Source organism: Pelodiscus sinensis, chromosome 4 (assembly GCF_052426305.1).
Source record: "Pelodiscus sinensis isolate ZL-2025 chromosome 4, ASM5242630v1, whole genome shotgun sequence".
Taxonomy (NCBI): domain Eukaryota; kingdom Metazoa; phylum Chordata; order Testudines; family Trionychidae; genus Pelodiscus; species Pelodiscus sinensis.
The window spans coordinates 20,359,240-20,381,399 of record NC_143055.1 but is presented as its reverse complement, the minus strand read 5'-3'; the positions used below and the strand labels follow the sequence as shown (position 1 = coordinate 20,381,399).

The following is a 22,160-nucleotide window of genomic DNA, read 5'->3' as shown; positions in this document are numbered from 1 at the left end:
CAGAATACGTTTCAGAATGCAAGAAATTATTTCAAGTTTTAAAAAAACAGGCGAAAAGGAAGAAGTTGAGTGTATGCACTGCAAATAGTGTAGTCCAATTATTAAATGTAAATATTTAAAGGCTAACAGTTCTAAGACTACAACAGATGGCGTGGTGTAGCGGATGCAGGAGTCAGGGCAGGGGGAGTGGGTGCACAAGTGAGAGCAGGAGGCTGAAAAGTGTGGGAGAGCTTAGGACAGGGGGTAGTGTCGGCCGCCAGCACTGCTGCTCAGGGCCATCCCAGAGGGCTGCACTGGCCAGCGGTCAGCTGCTCTGTGGCTCTCTGGGGCTGTCAGGGGTGTGCTTGATTGCTGCCTCTCTGTGGTCAGTCTAGAGTCCAGCTGTCCCCTGTGCTTGCTGCCCCCCTTTGGTCATTCTGGAGTATAAACTTCCCTGCTACCAGACTCCTTCCTTTCCATTCTAGGAAAGAACAATCACATTCCATACACATCCCATTGTCCTGACACAATCAAACCATTACCTTGCTCTAAGTTACGATAAAAGGAAGCTGCATGCCAAATTTGGTGATTCTAGCTCTTATCGTTTTAGGAGGAGTTCTTGAACAAATGGACTTATGGATGGATGACACAGACGGACTCACAAATTCTCCCAAAAATACAGTAGACAAGCAATAGTGCATAAAATGTACATAGCACAGCTTCTTAATTAGTAACATCTCCCCATTAAAAAAAAATGTTGGCACTCAATATAATTCTTAGTAATACACTATCATACAGATTGTACCTGTTTGGTCCGGCACCCTCAGGACCTGACCGGTTCCATACCAGAGAATTTTCTGGACTACCAGAGGTCAATATTATTTAGCACCATTACCAACACTTCCACTGTTTACTGAGCTGTTACAGGACATTTAGGGGTAAATTAGAGCTAAAGAACAGCACAGAACACTGAGAACTAGGACTGTAGGTTATATACAAACTTTATGGGGCTGTGGGAAACTTGGCCACACCCATGAAAAATGGACATCCAGCTAATTAAAACATTTCAGATGATGGATGTTTCCAGACCAGAGAGTTCTGAACTAGAGAGGTTCAACCTATATTAATACACATTTCATTACTCACTATTCTTGCTAGTTTCTATACAATATAAAGTGAAAAATATAAAGGTTTACATACACCCCATAAGCATACGTTTCAACATCTATAACATCACATAGATCAATCACTCTAACTCTATCCTTTTCCACCAGCACATCACACTAAAAAATGCATAGAACTCTGAAGTCACATACCCTGGGACCATAATCCTTTTTACATTGTAGCTATCAGTTATTCATGCACTTTAGATAATAAGAAATATATATCCATTTCCACTGCAGAACAAAACAACGGTGAAAATTAAGGCTGTGTGAATACTACATATCAGGTTACTGACACATACTGGGAACTGGCGTGTTCATTTCTGTCTTCTTAGCGTTTAGGCATTTCCTTAAGGTATAGTTTTTTGGGGAAGAGAAGGTAATTGGAGTAGCGAGAGGTGTGTAGCTGCAATCTGCTGAAACAGGCTTTCATCCTTTATTCACCAAGGGTTATAAAGGAGTAGTCAGTTTCAGTTCACTTTATGAGAGCAAGAATACGGGCCAAATCCCATCCTGAGGTGCTTAGATGCCAAGATTCCCAGACAGCAGAACCAAAACAGTTCCCCTGCCAGAGGTGGGGGAGGGGGAGGAGAAGATTTGGGGAACTGCACAAAAGGTGCATGCCCTCTACATGGCATAAATCTCAACTCCCATGGGGTCTCTCCATAGGGAAGTGTGCAGCAAGCATTTGGGGGGCAGACACAGCAGAACCAGAGAATCCACAACTACCCTGCTGTCCTTTCCCTTCACTCCGCAGATGGGGCAGCAGGGCCTACTGTATGTTGTCGGTGCTACCACTCTATGGCCTTTGGGACTGAATTCCTTTCTGCCTTCCTGGGGAATTCATCAGTGCCCAGTCAAATCCTTGTGCTGAGCATCAACGACCGGACGGTCCCCTAACTGAAAGGATATTCACTGTTCCTTTCAGAGCTGCTCTCTGGAAACACTCCATGTCCTTGTATGTCACCCTATAGCCACATTACACAATGAGGTGGTTAGACTGCAGAAGAAAGCTACACCATGGCATACATTTACCGGCCAGCTGTGATACCACCAGAAAAAATGCCTTTCCCAAAGTAACCACCCTGCAATGAACCATGCATTTGCCAAAAGTCCTAGCTCAGTCAGGCAGCCAGTGAAGAAACATCCTTCCAGAACAGGATAGCTTCTAATTCAGCATGTTTCATTTTTGTCTTCAGTTGCCCATAACCTTTCTACTGTCAAGAAGGAAAATGGAATTGCATCCAGTCGTTCTCTCCTCGTGTACAGTAAGTAGCAGCAAATCTCTCTGATTTACACCCTTGGTAATAACATTCTCCTCTTCTCCACTAAGCTAAGCACCAAACAAACGGGCTTTTGAAACAATGCAGATTTCAGATACACTCTCAAAGTTTACTAAACAATCTCTCTGAGAAAGAGAGGATAAAGCACCAGAGAGAGGTTTGTTTTTTTAAGAGCACTCAAGGCCTAGACTTCATGTTAGTTTTCTATTGACCAGTAAGACAAGAAACTGCCATTTTCACTTTTGAGTAATTTCATGAAAATGTTATTTTTTCCCAGTGAAATTCGCATAAAACAAATCACTCTGAAGCCAACATGTTCCAATTGCGAACTCCCACAGGGCACAGAACTGCTCATCAAGGCAACCTTTAAAGCCCACATTGCTAAGAAAGGGAAAGAGAATGCCTTCCCAGGCATCTGCTTAAAGAATCAGAGGAAAGATTGAAACCAAAGCATCACAGAACTACTTCTGTACTATTTACCGAGCACAAATCCAGCACTTATCATCTCCAAGACAGCCTCGGTTCTAAGTGGATACAGTATTCAGTTCAAAGAGTGAAATGATACACTCTTTCCTTTGAGGAACACATGCCAATACAGATTAATACCTGATTTAATCTACCAATCTGTTACTAAATTTATTTAAAGGCTGCTTGGTATTTCCATTATAATTCCTTACAGTGTGGTGATGAGGAGCTAAATATTGCAGCTGTTTCAGATTTCATTAGCTCAAAACTTGGTACCGTGCACAAACTGTCAGAATCAGCCACTGCTTCTAATGGTCTTTTCACTCAGTTTTAGATGCTTGCCAGAAAACCCTACACAGCAAACAGTGCCATTCAAAATCTAAATACATTTAGCATTTTCAACTAACAACTAAAGGCCACATTTTCTAACACAGACTGAAATTACTACTGTGGTGTACCATACACCTCTTCTTACACTCACAAGCCTCATTTGTGTGGTTTTTTTCACATGCAAATCAAGTACAGGTTGAACCTCTCTAGTCTGGCACTCTCTGGCCTGGCAACATCCATGTTCCGGCATGATTTTAGTCCGCTTATTATGGGTGTGGCCAAGATTCCTATGGTTCTCCCATAAAGTTTGTTTATAGCCACCAGTCCTGGCTCTCAGTGTTCTGTGCTGTTCTTTAGCTCTAATTTACCCCTTAAATGTCTTCTAAGAGCCGAGTAAGCAGTAATAGCGTTGGTAATGCTGCTAGACAATTTTGACCTCCCGTGATCTAGCAAATTCTCTGGTTCGGCACCAGTCGCATTCCAAGGTTGCTGACTAGAAAGGTTCAACCTGAATCCTCTGCATCCCTGACTTCATGATCTGAAAGTGAAAATGGATTTGCACATAACTGACAAGCATAGTGCCACAGTTTGCTTTTGAAAATGTAATGCTAAAGGACTATTTGGCATCAAAGTGACTTATGTAATTTTGATCAACTGCTAGATTTGACTGGTAGATTGATAGGAAAGTTTGATATTTTAGTTTAGTAAAATAAGTGATATTTTGAGACTTGGTTCCATTAGCAGAATAACACACAGGCAGCCTCCCTCCTCCCCTTGGTTTTGATGCCCCTGGACCCCCAGGATGTGCAGGGGGGGGGAGAAGAGGAGCAGAATGTTCTTTGTGCCCAAATAATCTTAATCTACCTCTTCTTGGCTCTGAAGAAATTTCTCTGAAATATCCAGAATCACTAAGGCTACATCTATACTGCAGCCTTCTTCCACAAAAGCTTATGCAAATGAAGCATGGAGTAGAATATCGCTATATGTGCTTCATTTGCATAATTAATTAGCAGCCATTTTTGTGCAAGAGGCTTTTGCACAAAAAGGAGCTGTCTAGATGGCTCCTTTTTGCACAAAAATCACCTCTTGCGCAAGAGCCATTCTTCCTGAAAAAAATGAGGAAGAACGGCTCTTGCGCAAGGGGGGGGAGGTTGTGCATAAAGGAGCCATCTACACGGCTCCTTTTTGCACAAAAGCCTCTTGCGCAAAAACGGCTGCTAATTAATTATGCAAATGAAACAGAAATATTCTACTCTGCGCCTCATTTGCATAAGCGTTTGCAGAAGAAGGCTGCAATATAGACGTAGCCTCCATTGTGTAATAACTAATCTATATAAACATGGAATTGTATTTTGATTATTCTCCCTCCCCCTTTCCTTTTTTGTTTCCTACATGCTTTTGGTTTTTGTTATCTCAAATTAGACTATAAACTCTTCAAGGGAAGGACTGTCTCTTATTTATTGTCTGCAAAAACCTGGATTCTGATTATATTGAGACCTAGAGGAAAAAACTGTCGTCTACCACAATACAAATGAAAACATAATCTTAGTTGAATATATGTAAAGCCAGAAGGAACCATTAGCTCATCTAATCTGACCTCCTGTGTAAGACAGGCCAGAGAATTTCCTTTAGTTATTCTTATAGTGAGAGCAGAAAGTTATGTTTGATTGAAGTATTCCAGCAATATTCATGCAGCATCCATCTCACCAATACTATTTTTGTCTGAATAACACTGTTTAGTCCTGCAGCTACTTGCTCACATGAGCAGTTCCACAGAAGTTAATGAGACTGCTCACACAAGCAAGAGCTTCAGAATGAGGTTCCTACCCTTACACTAACCAGATTTAGCCATAAAAAAAATATTAGAACTTTTAAGTGACGACCATTTCCATTTGTACTTACAGAAGCCACACCTAGTACCCCCTTCAAAAATGAATCCATTCGGGACCGCTCCATATCGACGCAGATCCGAGAGCTTCCATTGCCCCATTATGGTGGGTGGGAGATCTTTTACGAGGACTAGAATGTCATTGCAGAGGTGAAGAGTAGCCGGTCCACTCTCCAGCTTTGTGCCAGGTGCTACAGCAACATGAAACCGGTGAACTATTAAGGAGCAAAAAAAAAAAAAAAAAACAATTAATGATGGTAGCAAACAGGAAAAAACAAACAAGGATGTTTGTAACAGAAACCAACCAGTTTATTTAATAGTGTTCTGTCAACTGAGTCCTGGCTACTATGCCATTTGGATCTACCATTGTCAGATACAGTTCTCAGAGCATTTTTCCCCTCTAATAGTTCTAGGTAGCACCCAAATAGTATGGCAATGGCAGCCACAGACCAGCTGCACAGGTATTAGGCCAATTCAGCTTTTGGAGCAATGCATTCAGGCCGTGAGCCACAGCTCAGCAACATGAGAGAGCCAAGAGAGACGCTCTTAAAGGCAATGTGTTCCTCGGTGGTTTTGTTTCCTCCCCCTGCTGCCTTCTCCCAAATGATTTCCTTCATGTTTAACCATCAGTACCTGAGAACAAATATATTCAACCTTAAGTAACTGCCCTCCAATAAGGAGTAGAAACATCCAGACAATATGGCCACACTCGCCCTCAATTACATTGATTGCTTAACTTGTTGCTACATCTCCCCCAACCTTCCTTTCCCTCCTTCAATGATTCCTTCCCCACCTACACAGCCCCTCCACAGGCATTTGTGCGGCTGCTGAAAGAGGAGAGTGGGGGGGAATACCTCACTTTGGTGCTTCCTGCTCTCAGCCTCCAGCCTGCTCTTCAGAAGGAACCACTGAGCCTTTACAGTGTAAAGATTCATATGTCCTTTCACATGTCAACCATCATTCCAGAGAATCCATGCTGATGACGGGTTTCGCTTGATAACAATCCTTGATAACAGACCAATGCATGTTCATTTTCATCATCTGAGTCAGATGCCACCAACAGAAGGTTGCTTTTCTTTTTTTGGTGGCTCAGGTTCTGTAGTTTTTGCATCGGAGTGTTGCTCTTGTTACACACCTTGTCACCCTCAGATTTTGGAAGGTACTTCAGATTCTTAAACCTTGAGTCCTGTAGTTGTCTACAGAAATCTCACACTGGTACCTTCTTTGTGTTTTATCAAATCTGCAGTGAACGTGTCTTAAAATGAATAGTATGTTCTGGGTCATCATGCAATTGTCCCCCTCCCCCCTCCCCAAGGAGTTCAGCGGCAAATTTAATTAACAGATTATTTCTTTAATGAATATCATCAGCATGGAAGCATGTGCTCTGGAATGGTGGCCAAAGCACGACAAGGCATACGAATGTTTAGCATATCTGGCATGTAAATACTTTGGAATGCTGACAACAAAAGTGCCATGTGAAAGCCTGTTCTCACTTTCAGGTGACATTGCAAATAGGAAGCAGACAGCAGTATCTCCCGTAAATGTACACCAACTGGTTTGTCTTAGCGTTTGGCTGAAGTAGGAGAACTGAGTGGACTTGTAGGCTCTGAAGTTTTATATTGATTTGTTTTTTAGTGTAATTATGCAACAGAAAATCTATTTGGGTAAATTGTATTTTCACAATAGACAGAAGCACTACAGTTCTTGTAAGAGATGAACTTAAAAACACTTCCTTTTGTTTATTTTTACAGTGCAAATATCTGTAAAAAAAGATCATATAAAGTGAACACTATACTTTGTGCTCTGTGTTTTAATTTAAATCAACATATTCAAAAATGTAGAAAAACATCCAAAAATATTTAATAAATTTCAATTGGTTGAAATTGAAATTGGTTGAAATTGTATTGTTTAATAGTGTGATTAAAACAGTGATTAACCTTGATTAATTTAAGTTAATCGTGTGAGTTAATGGCAATTAACTGACAGCCCTAAAGTACTTAAGACGCATATTTATTTATATATCTTTCACACTAAGCCCAAAAGCTGCCTACTCATCACTAAAAATCTACAGAGAAACCCCTAAAGAACCAATTCTTATAACTGTTCTTCCCTTCCCCGACTATTCAAATGTCAGAAGATTTAACTTGGATCTGATTTTTTGCTTTTCATATAAATATTCTGCTGTATTCTTCAGTAAAGTACCATCTAGCTGAAAGTCAACTCAGCATCTTCCCTAAAGTCTTAGCAGAATTATCTAGGGATGTTAGATATTGGGTAATTGAATAATCGTGTAGTCACATGAAATCTTAGCGGTTTCACAACTATTCAATAGTCCCCAGGGGCACAGAAGCCTCCCCTGCCATCTCCCCCTACTGCTGTCTCTGGGTGTGTCTAGACTACTGAGTTTTGTCAACAAAAGTGGACTTTTGTCGACAAAACTAAACCTGCGTCTACACTACCGCTGAGTTCTGTCGACATAACGTCGACAGAACTCAGCAGTTTTGTCGACGCTGGTAAACCTCATTTTACGAGGCATAACGCCTTCTGTCGACAGAGTTCTGTCGACAGAAGGTGTTATTGCCTGTAGGGTTGCGTCTAGACTACAGGGTTTCGTCGACAAAGCAGCTTGCTTTGTCGACAGAACTGAATGTGTCTAGACGCTCTATGTCGACAGAAGTTTTGTCGACAGTATCTGTCGACAAAACTTCCGTCGACAAAACCCTGTAGTCTAGACGTACCCTCTGATAGAGGCAGCAGCACCGGGAGGTGGGGGGGAGGCAGATGGCACCACAGAGTTGGTGCTGGGGGGGAAAACCAGCTTTTAAGCCAGCTCCTCCCAGCACCGGCTCTTGTCTGCTCCCCTCGCTGCCTCTGTAGAAGGCAGCAAGGGTGGGGGACAGGCAGGTCTGCAGAGCTGGCACATGCAGAGATCCTGCTTGAAAGCCAGTTTTATCTGCTCCAGCTTGCCTCCCTCACCCTCTGCGCTACCGCTTCTCTATCAGAGATAGCCAGCTCTTTCTTCACGAGTACCGGCTCACACTCTTCCCCCTTGCTGCCTCTAATACTGAGGCAGCAAGGGAGGAGAGTGAACATAGCCAACAAGATTAGCTGGTAAGCCACGACTTACTGGTTAATCATATATCAGACTAAACGTTAACATTCCTAGAATTAACCACAAAATTAGTAAAGAAAAATATAAGAGAGCGCCAAAGAAGAGACCTCACCATAGCTTTACTCGTAGCCTTGCCCCAAAACACCATGGGGGAACAAATCTATGTTCAGTTCACACCATTTTTCTGGTGTATAATTATGGAACACCAATTTATTTTGAAAAACTCAATGCACTACCAAAGCAAAACCAAATTATCACCGCTTATAGAATGTTCCATATTCAGTCTAGCATCAACTTGGACATCTCTTGGAGGTTACCTCTGTTTCTAGGGGTATGTCTAGACTGCATCCCTCTGTCGACAGAGGGATGCAGATTAGGTAGGTCGACACTGCAAATGAGGCAGGGATTTAAATATCCCGTGCCTAATCTGCATAAAAATGGCCGTCACGTTTTGCCAACTCAACACTTTGTCCGCAAAAAGTGGCAGTCTAGAGGGAGATCTGTCGAGAATGAAAGCCTTTTTCGACAGATCCTGTAGAAAGGTTTTCTTTCTCGACAGATCCCCTTCTAGACTGCCGCTTTTTGCTGACAAAGTGCTGAGTTGGCAAAACACGGCAGCCATGTTTATGTAAATTAGGCACGGGATATTTAAATCCCTGCCTCATTTGCAAATACCTGCCTAATCTGCATCCCTCTGCCGACAGAGGGATGTAGTCTAGACATTCCCTAGGAGATGGAGCTTTGTAAACAGCCCTAATTTATAGGCTGCCAGGCTATGAGCTTAGTGATTCTGTTCCACCCCCCCATTTAAGGGATAAACAGCATAACAAAGGATTGCCAGCTCCAAAGGCAGCATGAATCAAAGATCTGCAGCTAGAATTCCAGAATCACCCCTAAAACGTGCCATTTCATCCATCTAAATACCCCCAAAAGTGAGGAACAATTAGATCTGGCACAAAACTGCAATATAGGCAAAATCTGAAGTAACCACAGAAAGCAGCAGTTTTTCCTACCTGAAATGTAACCTTTCCAGTGGAGTCTGCAGTTCTTCCATCTCACTTTACATAGGAGCACAGAACCTGCTCCGTAATACTTAGGATCTTATATTTGGATGTGTCTGTGTCTTATATTTGGATGTGTCTTATTTCCTGTAACCCCAACCTTTCATCGGCTCCTTGTCCTTCCAAGACCTCCAGTCTATCAACATGCCTGCACCTGGGGGCTCACGCTCTCTGCTCTCACCTTCAACAGCTCTCAAGTTGGGTCCCTTAATTCCACTTGCTCCTTCAAACCCAGACTCTTTTGCTTCTCTCTGCCCACCATCCATTTCACAAACCACATTATACCTACTCCCTCTGCAGAACACTTCTAGAGGAAACCCATATGCTTCCACTCCAAGTTCATCTGCTCCCCATTCTGTTCTGCCATCTTCCTTGAAAAATTGTTCCAGTTCTCCTCACTAACAGCATCCCATACCTACAACCCTCACTTCTCATTTTCCACCTTTACTGCCCCCTCAAACCGTTAACCTCCTTCCTTAGATTCCAAGACCAGAAGGGTCCCCTCGGATCATGTAGTCTGATTTGCTGCTTAACATGGGTTATAGAACTTCCTTCTCAAGCCAGGATTTCATTGACTTCGAAGAGAGGATTGTCAGGAATGAATTTCTTCCATCCTGTCCCAATATCCTTTTCTCCTTTATCTTAGTCAGACTCAGGTCTCTTGCTCACTGTCCATTTCCAGCCCTTCCTCTTCCGAGTTTGGGCCCATGGCGTATAAGCACATTCTATTATCCCCATCCTCAAAGAACCAACCCTCAGATGGTTAATTTCCTTCTTCCTTTCACATCTACGCAGAACTCCCTCCTGGATTCTCTCCTGTCTTACTTCTGCACTGTGCTCTCCATTGAAACTGGGCTCCAAAGAGTTCACCTGATCAAGTTTAACACATTCCATTCTGTCCTCATCCTCCTCGATCATCTTCAGCTTTCAATAAGCTCTGCTCTTCATTCTACCAACCTTCATGCCTCTTCAGTTCTTTTCCCACACTCCTATCTCCATGTCTTCCACACTGCCCTTATGCTTGGCACAACTCATGATCTACCAGGTTCCCCTTACAACTCATTCAAGTGCTTCTTAACGGCTCACTTCTACCACACTCACACACACAAATATATATTACATGCTTTCTCTTTCCCAACACTGCATTAGAGGGAGCCTAGGAAAACCAAAAAAACGCTGCCATGTCTGCACTCTCCTCCACATCTCTCAGTGCACCTGTCTTTTAGACCATAAGCTTCTCAGGCAAGTATTGTCTTTGTATAGTGTCAAGCTCTTTGTCAAGACTTAACAGGTGATAAATTATACATAAATAATCATTATAATCAGTAATAATAAATGTATGTTCCCCATGCTTTACCAAATCCTAAAGGCCAATTACCCGCTATCAGAAATCTTTGGCCACTACAGCGAATTTCAGGCTGCAGAACTGAAAACCAACGCCATACTAGAACCTACAGAGAATGTAATCTTTACTGTGAGGTTCTCCCACCAAGTGTATTTGAGGAAGGGTGTTCACCAGCACCGGACACGATCTATTCTAGAGGGCAGAACTGGGGAGTGGGAGTCGGGATTCTAACCATGGCTCTCCTGCTCAGGTTTTTTCCTCCCTGAGCATGAAGATTTGTCATGAATCCATGTGTTAGAGACACAAGTAAAAGATAAAGCTGACAAACACCTGACCTGGATCACTGGATCTAGAGCCTGGCCTCTCTGTTCCAAGAAAACAAAAAGCCTCTAATACTTGAGCCAAAGATGACAGAAGAAGCAAGTTCACAAATGTTACATTATACTATACTCTCTGTGGCACAGCACTATTTGGCAGCATCATGCACACCTACACACACTTCATACAATAGTGGATCTGGTGCTCACAAAGAAGTGAAAGCTGTTTGTCTTCAGGGACAATCTTGTCCATATGGGTACAACTTCTGGCATTTCAGCTATAGTTTTGTTTGCTTTCTTTCCAAAGGAGAAAGGAAAGAGACAAGACAAAGGTTACCTTCCCCTAAACTGTAGCGAATCCGTACATCCCATGCATACATTGTTTCCTTGTTGTCAAATCCCAGCATCACGACTTGAGATAGACAGATGATAGCGAGTGTGTGATTTAAGCCCTCATAGGAGAGCCCAGGATCCAGACCACAGATATCTTCTAAGGTCACACTGCTCCTCTCCTTATGTCCTTTGGCTCGCTCCGATTTATCCTTGTACACCAACATGACTAAGCAATCTGAAAGAAGCAGAGCGGTCAGAGAACCTGACATGTAATGAACACAATTCTCAGTACTTGACTTAAGAAGAAAAAAAGCTTTTGGACTTAGTGTGGTATTTGATGCAGGGCCAGAATCCTGCAATTCCCTGCATGAGAATGGACTTCTGAGTCTGGGCAGAGCCTCACTGATTTCAAGGGGCACAATGCTGACATTTCAGTTCATCCTTGAACAAGAAGTTGCAAGGTTTGAACTTAAATGCTATAGATTAACATTCGATACTTTGTTTCAATTTATTTTTATTCGTGGTTTCTTGGAGAGCCCCTGCAGGATGTATCCAGGACTTGTATTAGTAGCTTAAGATTTGACCATTTTTTTATGATGATGCTATTATACTCTAGACCAGTGTTTCTCAAAGTGGGCCATGGGCCTCATTTGGGAAAGCTGCTAACAGACCACTCTGATTTTTTTATCTAAAGGCTCCATAACCATGGAGCCTCACAGCTCCCATTAGCTCTGATTTGCCATTTCCTGTGATCGCAGAAAGCTCTACAGTTGCTGCCTTGACAGCCCAGCTCTGAAGGCAGCACATAAGTGAAGGTAGCAATCCCATGACCCCCCTAAAACAGGTTTGTAATTTAGGTCAGGGCCCCATGCTTACAAAACAATGAAATGTTAGGTTTAGAAAGCTGACAACAAAAAATCTACCAATTTTCAAATCCATGAAATTGGCCATAATGGACCATGAATTTGGTAGGTCTCTAATGATGAGCACCAACATGGAAGTAATGTGTCAGGTTGGGATACAAGGCTGTGAGGGCTCTGCCTGGGGACACAGGCTGTGGGGTGGTACAAGGGATGAGCTGCTTAAGGCTAGGACAGGTCCCTGCACTGCACAGCTTCCTCGAGTACCTACCCAGTGCTAAATGAGCAGCTACACAGCCACAAAGCTTACAGGAAACTTAGGGTCCAGGGCCTAAGTCAACTGAAACTTGTGACCCAATGATTCTCTTCTGAGTGACCACATTCATGTACTCATTACGGGCATGCACATTGTTTTCCACATACTTCATGTCATAAACAGCAATTTTCTTAAATTATGGTATTATAATATTAAAAGAGCTAGTTTTTATATCAGTAGTACAAGTACTGCAGTCTCATGTTAAAACATCTTTGTGATGCTGTAAATTTAAATGAAAAAATATGTTTTTAACTTGAAAGGGTAAAAAATTCACAACATTCCTTATCTATGTTATATGGAACACAAATACTGCCAACCCCTTGCAACTGAAATTCATGAATCAGGCCCCCAGACCTGAAATTTTAAATATATTAAATTTGGAGTTCTTTTGGTTTGCTTTCTGATCTCTTGAAATTGTATACTACACTTGAATAATACTTCTACGTTTTTTTTTCTTCACAACCCTGAAATACATTTAAGAAAAGAATGAGTTGTACTCATATGCTTCCAGGAATGTTCAAGAAAAACACTCAATATTATAAATCTCATAATAAAAACAAAAAGTGGGCAACACTGTAACACTAGAGATTATTAAAATAAAAAGGATTTTTATTAAAAATAGTCATATTTACTTTTCACTACTTATGAGATTGAATTTGTCACTCTTCCTTTCTGAAACAAAATTTCCATTCCCTTCATTAGAAATTAACTGAAAAATTTGGATCATTCTTTCTTTCATTTCAGTTTAGACAGTGAAAACAGATGAGCCAGTTTATAGTCAGCTTGACTCTTCTTGAGCTCTAACAGAACCCTAGAATAGGAAACACTTCAGGGAAACGTTATCTAGTGAATATTTTAATATCATAGGAATGTTTGTTTTGATTTTAAATTCTGTAAGAGTCTTAGGTTTACAAACTGTGACACTGACAATCATTTGTCCCAACTGAGTGTGGGTAGAAATGGAAACAAATCTCAGTCCTGCAATCTGATTCTCAAGGGCAGACTCCTGTGTCTGCATGCAGTCCTGTTGACTCCAGTGAGATATTGGTTCCAATTAAATTAAAAGATTCCGGTGTTTGACTGTGTAGTCAGATTGTAAGATGGGGGCACTTTCAAGAAATATAGTTGCCATGCTGTCAACGTTCACAGTTTTAGCACAAGTCTTGTGGTATTTGGAGACACAAATCATGAAGACAAGTCACAGAGTCTCAGGGTTTGTTTATTTTTTCCTGTAGGTGGGAAACAGTTGTCTAATAGTCTGTGAAAATGTTTGAGAGTTGAAGAAGGTTTTTATTGTGCAGAGACAAAAGTGAGACCTTTTTGAGATTTTTGTGAAGCATTTGGGCAAGAGCCTCTCCCATCTGGTTCCACAGATTTGTGCTTGCTCTCATGGTACCATGCCAAAAAGAGATGTTGTTGCATCTCGTACTGCAGCTCAAACTAGAAGCTAACAGGGCCCCCAAAGTCTGAGCTGAAAATGCCACTGTGACCAAACAGAATGAAAGAGGCAGTGAGACAAAGACGTCTTTTAAACATTAGACATCACAGAATACTAGAAGTGGAAGGGACCTCAAGAGATCAAGTCCAGTCCCCTGTCTTCATGGCAGGACCAACCACAGTCTATATCATCCCTGATAGATGTCTGTCCAACCTGCTCTTAAATATCTCCTGTGATAGAGATGACACAAAATCCCTGTGCAATTTATTCCAGTGTTTAACCACCCTGACAGTTAGGAAGTTTTTCCTAATGTCCAACCTAAACCTCCCTTGCTGCAGTTTAAGCCCATTGCATCTTGTCCTATCATCAGAAGCCAAGGAGAACAATTTCCCCCCTCATCCCTGTGACACCCTTTAAGATACCTGAAAACCCCTCTCAGTCTTCCCTTTTCCAAACTAAACAAGCCCAATTCTTTCATCCTGGCCTCATAGCTCGTGTTTTATAAACCTTTAATAATTTTTGTTGCTCTTCTCTGGACCTTCTTCAGTTTCTCCACCTCTTTCTTGAAATGTGGTGCCCAGAACTGGACACAATACAGGCAGTCCCCGGGTTATGTACAAGATAGGGACTGTAGGTTTATTCTTAAGTTGAATTTGTATGTAAGTCGGAACTGGCGTCCAGATTCAGCCGCTGCTGAAACTGACCAGCGGCTGACTACAGGAAGCCCGAGGCAAAGTTGCTCTGCCCTGGCCTTCCTGTAGTCAGCCGCTGGTCAGTTTCAGCAGCAGCTGACTTGAGGACGCCTGGGGAAGAGCAGCTGGGGTGCTGCTGGGTTGGTCCAGTAGCGCCGAGGAGCGGCGCTGCGGGACCAACCCGGCAGCGCCCCAGCTGCTCTACCCCAGGCGTAGTCGGCGAGAAAAGCCTGGTCTGCTGGGGGGAGGGTGCACTAGCTGTGTCCCGCCCCCCAGCAGACCAGGGAGACACGGGTGGCGGGACCGCCGAGACGCGCCGCGGTCCCGCCCGCATCCTCCAAGGCTTTGCTCCGCATCTCCCTGGTCTGCTGGGGGGGGCTTCCCCCAGCAGACCAGGGAGACGCGGAGCACGTGGCCAGCGGGACAGCCCAGATGTGCCGCAGCTGTCCCGCTGCCGGCGTCCTCCGAGGCTTTGCTCCCCGTCTCCCTGGTCTGCTGGGGGGGCTCCCCCCCACCCAGCAGACCAGGGAGACGCGGAGCAGCTTTTCTCGCCCCAGAGGATGCGGGCGGCGGGACTGCGGCGCATCTGGGCGTCCCGCCGCTCCCGTCCTCCGGGGCGAGAAAAGCCCCGTTCGTAACTGCGGATCCGACATAAGTCGGATCCGCGTAACTCGGGGACTGCCTGTACTCCAGCTGAGGCCTAATCAGTGCAGAGTAGAATGGAAGAATGACTTCTTGAGTCTTGCTCACAACACACCTGTTAATGTATCCCAGAATCATGTTTGCTTTTTTTGCAACTGTGTCACACTGTTGACTCATATTTAGCTTGTGGTCCACTATGACCCCTAGATCCCTTTCTGCAGTACTTCTTCCTAGAGAGTTGCTTCCCATTCTGTATGTGTGAAACGGATTGTTCCTTCCTAAGTGGAGTACTTTGCATTTGTCCTTATTAAACTTCATCTTATTTACCTCAGACCATTTTCTCCAGTTTGTCCAGATTATTTTGAATTATGACCTTATCTTCCAAAACAGTTTGCAACCCCTCCCCACTTGGTATGATATGTAAACTTAATAAGCGTACTCTCTATGACATCATCTGCTAGGGAAAATGGAAAGGAGACTTAAGTTCTGTCAAGTGAAGAAGGAAACCTGAGCTAGCCAAAAAGAAATCTGAAGAACAATTAGCAAAAGACACAAAAAATTAATGCCAAAAAATGTCTAAGTACATCAAAAGCAGGAAGCCTGCCAAGCCTTCAGCGGGGCTACTGAACGCTCAAGGTGCTAAAGCATCACTAACAACAGACAGGACTGTTGCAGAGAAGAAATTAATTCTTTACATCGGTCTTCACTGCAGAGAACACAAATAAGAATCCCACTCCTCCCCAAGCCATTGTTTTTAGGTGACAAATCTGAGGAACTGTCCCAGATTGACATGTCAGTAGAGAACATTTGGGATCAAATTGATAAACTGACCAGCAATAAATCATCGTACCACACGGTAGTCGACCTAAACAGCTGAATGTCTAACGGTGGTATGTAACATAGCATTTATATCAACCTCTGTACCAGATGATTAGGGGGTAGCTAATGTAATGCCGAGTTTTTAAAAAGCCTCCAGAGGCCATCCTAGCAATTTCAGGCCAGTAACCCTTAACTTCAGAGCCAGGCCAATCGGTTGAAACGACAGTAAAGAACAGCATGATCAGAGACATAGATGTACACGGTATGTTGGGGAAGAGTCAATACTGCTTTTGTAAAGTAAATCATGCCTCATGAGACTATTAGAACTCTTTGAGGGTGTCATAAGTCTGTGGAAGAGAATGATTGGCAAGGTCCCTCACCAAAGGCTCTTAATGTAAGCAATTATGGGAGTAGAAGGAAGGTTCTCTCATGGATCTGTATCTGATTAAAAGACAGGAAATGGGATAGGAATAAATGGCTAATTTTCACAGTGCAGAAAAATAAATAGTAGGGTAACCCAAGAATCTGTACTAGGACCAGTGCTGATCAATACAGTCATAAATGATCTGGAAACAAGGATCAACAGTGAGATGCCAAGATTTGCAGACAATACTAGTTCAAAGTAAACTGTGAAGAGTTACAAAAGGATTTGACAAAACTGGGTGATGACTGGGCAACAAAACAGCAGATGAAATGTAATGTTGAATAATGCCAAGTAATTCACATTGGAAAACATAATCCCAACTATGGATACAAAATGATAAGGTCTAAATTAGCTGTTAATACTAAAGAAAGATCTTGGAGTCGCCTTGGGTAGTTCCCTAAAAACATCCACTCAGTAAGTAAGCAGTGTCAAGTATCAGAGGGGTAGCCGTGTTAGTCTGAATCTGCAAAAGCGACGAGGAGTCCTGTGGCACCTTATAGACTAACTGAAGTGTAGGAGCATAAGCTTTCGTGGGCAAAGACCCATTTCGTCAGATGCATCTGACGAAGTGGGTCTTTGCCCACGAAAGCTTATGCTCCTACACTTCAGTTAGTCTATAAGGTGCCACAGGACTCCTCGTCGCTTCAGTAAGCAGTGGCGGTCCAAAAAAACTAACAATTTTGGGAATCACTTGGAAAGAGATTAATAAGACAGAAATGCGATTTACAGGCCTGGCCATTCCATCTAAACAAAGACATACAGGTTTAAATTCCATAATCCGGAGTTCCCTAGTCCAGCAACACCCCTAGTCCAGCGTCATCGGGTGACCCCCATGAGAGCACTCATGGGGATAAGCAGTCAGGCTGGGTACAGGAGGGTTGCTAAACTAGGGGGCCAAGAGGGAGCCCCAGCGATAGCAGAGCCACCAGGAGGAACGCAGAGTCTCCAGTCCCTGGGAGGAGTTGTGGGGGGGGAGGGGTATAGCTCCCACTCATGGTGGAGGACAGCAACACAGCTGGGCCATAGCAACATGCTGGAGGCGCTGAAACACTGAGAGGAGCATAGAGCCCTTCTCTTGTTAGCAGAGCTGCTTGGTGGAGTGCAGAGCCACTGGGCAGTAGCAGGGCTGCTGGGGTGAGTGTGGAACTGCCGGGCTGTAGTGGAGCCCCTAGGAGGTGGCAGAGCCACTGGGGACAAAGAGGAGCCCCCTGCCACTAGCAGGAGCACAGAGCCCCAGTGGCAGCGAAGCCACCGGGGACAGAGTGGAGCTGCAGACGGCAGTGGAGTCCCCAGCTACTGTGGCGAGAGCAGAGACCCGAGAGGCAGCTATGCCGCGGGGGGATGGTAGATCCCCCTTTCCATAGTGGGGAAAGCAGAATCCTGGGTAAAAGTGGAGATGCTCAGGGAAAAGCAGAACCCCTGGGGGTGAGGGGCAAGGAAAAGCAGACCCCCCCACACTGCATTGATCTCCCCTGGTTCAGCAAATTCATTGGTTCAGGACCTGTCAGGTCCGGAGGGTGCCAGACCAGGTAGGTACAACCTGTATTAGAATAGGAAAAGTACAGCGAAGGCAACAAAAATTGAAAAAGATTGGAATCACTCAGCTTGAAAAAGGTACAAGTGCAGGAGATATGAGACAGAGCTGTAAAATTATGAACGATACAGAGAAAGTGTTATTTACTCCTTCACGTAACCCACAAACAAGGGGTCACCTGATTAAATTAATAGACAGGAGATTTAAAACAAATATAAGGAAGTAATTCTTCAAATAATGCACAATCAGCTATGGAACTAATTGCTAAAGGATATTGTGAAGGCCAAATGCATAAATGGGTTCAAAAAAGATTAGATAATGGAAGATGGCCATTAAAAGCTAATTTGGTTCGGAGGGGTGAAATTCCACGCTTTAGGTGTCTCTAAACCTCTGTCTTCTAGAAGCTGGGACTGGATAGCAGAAGTAGGTAGATCATTCTATAAATTGTCCCGTTCAGCATCTCTCTGAAGCACCTGGCACTGGCTGCTGTCAGAAGACAGGATGCGGGGCTAGATGAACCAATGGTCTGATCCAATATGGCTGTTCTTATGTTCATTAGAACAGTGTTTCTCAACCAGTGGTACAAACTCAAGAGAAGTCTGTGGGGTACATCAGCACAATTGAAATTTGGAGAAAACTGAATTTTTGTTTTAAATTTTACAGAGTTTTATTATTTTTGTACTTTTTACCCAAAAATTTCATCGCCCGCCCAGCTATGATTAAGTTGTTTAAACAAATGTGTTGCAATGGTAGAAAAAAAATGTGTGTGTCTGAAAACTGTAGGTACTGGAGGTACTTGTAATTTTTTAAAAGGGTACTTTATAAAAAAAAAAAAAGGCTGAGAAACACTGCATTTGAACATATTGAACCATAAATGAAATTCTTATAGTAGTTGACAGTTTAGTCAAATATTAAATAGTGAGGTCTACACTGCCAAATTATCAGTTCAGTTCAGGTTTCCTAGTTGAATGTCTTCCAATAGCCACTGTTGCAGAATTATTCAGTGTCACATCTTTACTTTCTAATATTTGGTTTTGTCCCCTTTTATCTTTAACCTCTTCCTAAAGATGTTTTAATAAAACAACATCTGAACAACAGAATGAAACAGCACAACCTCACGGTCTCACTAGAGGAGTATGGTACACAAACATATTGGGATCAACAAGGAAGATTAGTACAGCTTACCACCTGCTTTGTCCTTGAAACCGAAAAGCACCCCAGCCCCATATGCACAGAGTGCAGATTCCTTTCCCAGTATGCCATGCAGTCTCTCAAGTGAAATAAATGGATAATCTTAGGAGGGATCTTTAGCTTTAATTTCCATAGCTCACACTTACTTCTAAGCAAACCAACAGGAGCTACATGCACTCGTTTTTTATGAATGCTAGGTGTGGCACTCTGACTCCTGGCAAGTCGCCATTATAAGACTCAGTTGGGCAAAATCTGGGCATCTTTCCAAAGAGGTGAAAAACAGCTGAAAAAACTGCATTGTACGTTAACAGAAAACTTCACAGACATTTTGGATTGCATTCTTGCACCTGTTTGCAGAAACAGCTGCAAATACAAAGTATAAGGGCTTTACCATACAACTGTCTAAATAAATAAAAACTGAAAACACATGAAAGAAAAAGCATTCTGGTTTATGGACATTCAACAATCATGGTCTGTAATAATTTAGAATAAGAACACGTGTTTTTTTTTCCATCTTCCAGTTTCTGAAGAATCTATTTTCCTAATTTGAGTACCTAAATTCAGGATCCTAAGTTCATATACAGAGACCTGAATATTAGTTTTATGAACAATGGGACTTCTGATGCTAATAGAGATTTAAGCAATTAAATCAACATATAAATGTTAATAAAAATAATAATTTAGAGTACTAAAGCAATGATGAGGGTACCTAACTTTATAAACGCACATATGAAAAATGGATTGTAAAAAAGATAAAATATAAACTTAAATCCAAAGCCAATAAATAATTTATAGACTGGTGATTACAAAATCGGCTTTCAGGCGATTCCCACTCACATTCATACGTAAAAGACAAAGTATGAGTTTACATTTTATGTGACACCGAAAAATATCTCCACCCTTGAAGAGATAATGGCACAATACTGCCACAGGCTTTCAACTGAGATTCTCAAACTTCCCTAATCCGTTCACTAACAATTCAGGAACCATCCTTTCCACCAGCCTAAGGTGACCACCTTTGAACTGGTCAGAAAGGACAAGAGTAGAGGGACCAACAAAATTCAGCTGGTGTTGACCAGGGCACAGCCAGGCTCTACCAGAGTTTTGGGCTAAGAGGAAACAGCCCCAAATAGAGAAGCTATGTGAACTTGAAAGACTGCTGCTCCAGCTGCTCCCGAAGAGGTTAAACGTGCCAAGCAGACTAGCCAAGCAGACTGAGGGTAGGTTGGGGGGGGATCACAAAGCTCTCCAGCTCTTGGCTTTAGCTTTTTCCCCATTCTCTCTTAATTACACTTTGGGGCACCTTCAATATCCTCTTGCTATTTCTAGCTGCTTGGGCCCCTGCCAAGTGAGTGGCTGACAGAACAGGAGAAACTTAAAAAACAGCAAATAGTCTGGTAGCACTTTAAAAACTAACAAACCATGCAGATGGTATCGTGAGCTTTCCTAGGCACAGCCCACTTCTCCAGAGACGAGGGAGAAATCAGCCCAGGCCAGGGTGTGGGGAGCTGCTGCTGAGCAGGCTCTGGGGAGAGTTTAATCTCCACCCCTCTGCCCGCGGCCGGGCTCCCCGCTCCGTCTCTTCTGCCAGGAGCCGGGAGAGAGGGATTTGCCTCCCCAGAGTAGCCGCCCGTGGGAAGCGCACAGCGCGGGGCTGCACTTACCTGCTACCGGGGAGGGTTTGCGCAGCACCAGCCACCTATTCTTCCACTGCAGAGAAACAAAGAGACACCCACGTTAGCCGGGGCCAGCTCCCCACCGCCGCCCGCCGAGCAGCGGCCAGGGGCGAGGAGGGGCGGAATCCTTAGGGGCCCCGCTCCCCTGCAAGAGTCAAGCCGCGGGGAGCCGGGCAGGGGCAAATCGGGGACCTTTTTTCCATCTCTCAATTTGACATGACCCTCCACCACCACGGAATCCGTCATCTTCAGTCATGGTTCCGGACAGCTGCTCCCGCGCGGCGCGGCGCTCGCTCCCGGCCGGGGCCGCGGGGTCACTTTCAAAATAGCTTGATTAGCTCGCCGCTGCCGGCGGCCAGAGGGGGCGTGCGCCAGCCGCGGCCCGGCAACCTGCGGCCCAGCCTCTGGCCCGCGCGGGGCCGGGGTCAGCGTCCCTTCTGCCCTCGCCGGGGGGCACAGGCCCAGCTCGCCGCACGCCCGGCACTGGGGGCCAGCGTGGCTATCGTGGGCCCGCGCAGCGCCAGGGCCCCCCAGCCCCAACCTTCAGCTGCAGCGCCAAAGCGCGCCGCGGAGCCTCGCGTCTACACGGGGTGGAAGCCGGGCCCGGGGGCAAGCGCGGGGACCCCCCGTGGGTTTGGAGCCTGGTCTCACAGAGCGCGGGCAGGATTGGGACAGAGATACCGACTTCAGTAGCCCCCGCGCTCCCCTTCCGCTCCAGCCCCCTCCGATTAGCGCTTGGGCAGCTCCATGCCTTTGGGCTTCGTCTCTCCACCCAGCGGTGAATCCTCCCCCAGCGCGTCGGAACAAACCGCGCAGTGCCCTCGAGGCACGCGGCCGCACTCGGTTGTCATGCCCGCTCATTATTTACACGGGAAGAGATTTTCCAAGGCACTAAGGGCAGGTGGGCATCAGCGCCCATTGCAAGGCCCAAAAGCCAGGGCGTGGAGTGCTTTCAGTCGGGGTGGGGAACCTCAGGCGTGGGGGCAGGATGCGACTCCTGGCTTGTCTAGATCCTCCCCCGAGTCCAGGGCTTCCTCTCCACCGAGCGTTGGGGAGCCTAGGCTGGCGCTCCAGTTCTTCTGCCACTGGGCTAGAACACGCACACCATCTGCTAGCCTGGGCCCCGGTGTGCAAGGGGAAAAGGGAGAGTGTCTTTCACTGAGGTCAACTCAGTGAGGGGCTTTTTTGTTTCTCACTTGTATACAGCGCCCTCCCCCCCAACCATAAAAAGATTCTCCAGCCTGCTTTAAATTCAAAGACTATGGCTCCATGTGGGAAAGAACTTACAGAGC

General features: G+C 44.5%; 1 protein-coding gene across 8 annotated transcripts in view; it reads right to left on the bottom strand.

The window, feature by feature from the left end:
- Window positions 1-21,896, bottom strand: part of DOK7 (docking protein 7) — a 253,658-nt gene extending 231,762 nt beyond the window's left edge. For 2 of the 8 annotated variants that reach the window (XM_075930823.2, XM_075930822.2), the window contains exons 1-4: window positions 21,061-21,896; window positions 20,857-20,902; window positions 11,281-11,511; window positions 5,123-5,323 (exon numbers count right to left, since the gene is read on the bottom strand). In XM_075930823.2, coding sequence (XP_075786938.2) covers window positions 5,123-5,323; window positions 11,281-11,511; window positions 20,857-20,902; window positions 21,061-21,114 — 532 coding nt within the window. In that variant the 5' untranslated portion in view covers window positions 21,115-21,896. The remainder of the gene's footprint in view (window positions 1-5,122; window positions 5,324-11,280; window positions 11,512-20,856; window positions 20,903-21,060) is intronic. The other 6 variants (XR_012904405.2, XR_012904404.2, XM_075930820.2 and 3 more) reach the window with 6 other exon arrangements.
- Window positions 21,897-22,160: the final 264 nt, after the last annotated feature.